Here is a 3470-nt window from a genome sequence, read left to right on the forward strand (position 1 = left end):
TTTTAAAGATTTATTTATTTATTATGTATACGGTGTTCTGTTTGCACATATCCCTGCAAGCCAGAAGAGGGCACCAGATCTCATTACAGATGGTTGTGAGCCACCATGTGGTTGCTGGGAATTGAACTCAGGACCTTTGGAAGAACAAGCAGTGCTCTTAACCTCTGAGCCATCTCTCCAGCCCCGAGAAACGCTGTTCTAACACTTCCTACCAATCTACCTGATCCTGCTCTTGCTCCACACTAAGGCCTTCTCCACTCAGATCAAGTGATCACTTGTGTTTTACTTATTTGTTTGAGACCTAGCCCAGCCGGCCTCAAACTCACCATGCAGCTTGAGGATGACCTTGAACTCTTGGTCCTCCTGCCTCTGCTTCCTAAGTGTTGGGATTAGAGAAGTGAGCCACAGCGCCCTGACAGAGTGATTACTTGAAAACAACGGTTACAGCCTTCTAAGCCGGTGGCTTCCGTGTTGCAATGATTCCCAGGCTTGCCCCACGTGAACCCTCATTCCTTACCACTTTCCCGTCCCACTGCAGTCCAGCCCCTTACTTATGAGACTAGGCCTCATGTAGCCCAGGCTGGCTTTGAACTTGCTCTGTAGCTGAGGATGACCTTAAACTTCTCATCCTCCTGCCTCTACTTCCCAAATACTGGGGTTATAGGTATGTCAGTACACTCAGTTTTATACTATGCTGGGAATTGAACCAGGTACTTTGTGCATGCTAGGCTAGCACTGTATTGAGTTACTTCCCAGGGCCCCAGGGGTCTTTTTTTCTGCTCAAATGGGTCGAGCTGTTGTGGCTTGGAGAATTACATCTACTGTTCTGCTGCCACGGACACCCTTCTCTCAGATTCTCACGGAGGCAGCTTTCCCTCATTCAGTACTTCTGTCAAACACCTTCTCACAAGCTGGATGTGATGGCTTTACCCCTGTAATCAGAGCAACCAGGAGGGTGAGACAAGAGGACTGAGAATTTTGAGGCCAGCTGGGGTTACACGGCGAATTCTAGGTGAGCCTGGGCTGCAGAGCAAGGTGGTCTCAAGAACAAAAGGAACACGCTATGCTTGTTAGTACTCATTTGCACCTCCTGCAAGTACTCATCTGCACTTCGGAGGTAAAGACAAGAGGTTCAGGTCATCCTCAGTTAAATGGCAAGTTCCAGGGCAGCCTGGGTTACAAAAGACCCTAATCTAAAACAAAAACAAAAACCAGGGGCCATGCCAAAATACGTGTTACTGTGTTTCAAGCTTGATCCCTCACCCTAATTGTCTTATTAAAAGAGAAAGTTAAAATTTAAAGGGGGGGGGGGCAGAGAGACGACTCAGTTCATAAACGTGCTTGCTGCCAAGCCTGATGGCCTGAGTTTGACCCTCAGAACCTACATGGTTGAAGGAGAAATACAACTCCTGACATCCATGTTTAAGCCATAGCTCAAATTCATGCATATACACCCTGCAAAACAAATGAATGTAAAAAAACAGACAAAGAAGCAACATCACTCAGAAGCTTTTCCTAACCTCTCAACATCAAGCGGCCTCCCCCAGCCCTGCTCTCTCTTGTCCTCATCCTGCATGTGTATACTGCAAGCCACAACCTACAATTACTTGGTTGCTACTACTATTATGGTTACTCATCTGTCTCCTGAACAGAATGTGACTTCTGTGTGAGGCAGGGAATCAGTCATTTGCTCAGTGTCATAGTATCACGTGACCTACATCAGTGCTTGAGACATTACAGGTATTAATTATCCACTGAGTGAATTCACTGAGTAAGTGAATGAACTAGTCAGGTGAGAGCCAGGTGGGGTTGCACATGCCTGCAATTCTGTAATCCTGGGAGAATCAGGAGTTCGAGGCCAACCTCAGCTTTGAAGACAGACTGGAGTACATGAGACTGTCTTTAAAAAAAAAAAAAAAAAAAAAAAAAGGAGTCAGCTGACTATGGGGTCATCTCATCTCCGTATCTGGCACCTTCTCACCAGAGTGCATCCTGGGAGAAACAAGTCATTGGCCACCATGTCCTCTCCTGCACCTTCTGGTTACAATCCCAACGATTATTGCTATCAGTATTTTGCATTTATATTAGGACAGTATGTCTTCCAGTCTCTTTTTTTATTTTGGAAGATCTTAACAAGAATATTCGTCAAGATGGTAAAGGTGCCTGCCACCAAACCTGACGACCTGAACTTAATCCTGGGGACCCACAGGGTGGAGAGACCGACTCCTCCAAGTTGCCTTCAGTCCTTCACAGACACACACACATCCCATAAATATTTTAATTAAAAAAATTTTTTTTTCTGCATTTTACTGAGGCTCACAGAAGGTGCAGAGTTGAGCCAGTCCTTCGTCCTGCTTAGGTTGCAGATAGTGATAAAGGTGGCTGATGTCAGTCACTCCATCCTGCTTGGAAGCTGCCTCCTGGCAAAGCTGAATGTGACAAGTGACAAGTCTTGCTTGCTCTGTGTCCTCTGGGTCTCCCTGACTCCAGTTCCTCGCTGGAGGGGCTTTCCTGATAGGAGTCCAGTTAAGCGGCCTCCTTGTCTTCACACACCAAATCCTCCGAACTCTTCACTGCTCCCCTGACCACCCGAAAGGGGGCTCCGTGACCAGGTACCACCACATCGGCCACACATAGGATCCTCTCCCGGCTCCGCTGCTGAACTACCGGGTCTTCGCTCAGGGCCTGCCAGGAGTCCTCGTCCCCAAGGCGCTCGAACACATCACCAGCCACCACCACGGTGCCCAGGCTGGTGCCCTCCACTACGACACTCACGTCCCGCTGTCCTCCGTGGCCCGGCGTGGCCCACACCTGCAGTCCGGAGCCCAATATCAAGGGCTGCCTTTCACACAGCCCATGAGGCAGATAGAGGCCCCCGGGAAGGCAGAAGTCATGGGACACTAACAGAGCCGCCCGGGGAAACAGCCCTAGGTTCCCAATGTGATCCGAGTGCCCGTGGGTCCCCACCACCAGAGTCACGTCTCCGGGGGCCACGCCCTGCCTAGCCAAGGCTTCCAGCAGCGCCTCCCGAGCCCAGGGGCCCCCGGTGTCCACGAGGATGGGGCCACGCACCGCCTCCTCCAGGGCAGTCTTCGCGCCGCCGTCTGCGGACGGGGACCTTCGGCGGCTGGAATCCGAGGCCCAGGCCCGGGGCAGGACGAGGGTCACAGTGCCATCAGCACGCACCGCGTCGCCGGTCCCCTGCGGCTCCGCGTAGCCGCGCAGCAGAACCACCACCGAGTAGGAGTCGCTGGAGGCCAGCAGAGGGGTCTCACCGTGCAGCGGCTCGGTCCGCACCGGACCGTTCATGGCAGGGGAAGGAACTATACCCAGCCACGGACGGCTGCCCAGCACCTCCGAATTCCTACCGACCGCAAGCCCTGCCACTCTTTCGGTCTCAACTCGTTGCCACCACCCCCCCAGCTCTTAAAGTGGTATCGCCCTCCCTCCCCACCCCCGCCTAAGATGGT

At 51.8% G+C, this 3470-nt stretch overlaps 1 protein-coding gene across 1 annotated transcript; it reads right to left on the minus strand.

Moving 5' to 3' along the window:
• Positions 1–2264: 2264 nt before the first annotated feature.
• Positions 2265–3396, minus strand: Mblac1 (metallo-beta-lactamase domain containing 1). Its single transcript, XM_059249465.1, has one exon. The coding sequence runs from the start codon at positions 3307–3309 to the stop codon at positions 2527–2529; it is 783 nt and encodes a 260-aa protein (XP_059105448.1). The 5' UTR covers positions 3310–3396; the 3' UTR covers positions 2265–2526.
• Positions 3397–3470: the final 74 nt, after the last annotated feature.

Source organism: Peromyscus eremicus, chromosome 23 (assembly GCF_949786415.1).
Source record: "Peromyscus eremicus chromosome 23, PerEre_H2_v1, whole genome shotgun sequence".
Classification (NCBI taxonomy): Eukaryota; Metazoa; Chordata; class Mammalia; order Rodentia; family Cricetidae; genus Peromyscus; species Peromyscus eremicus.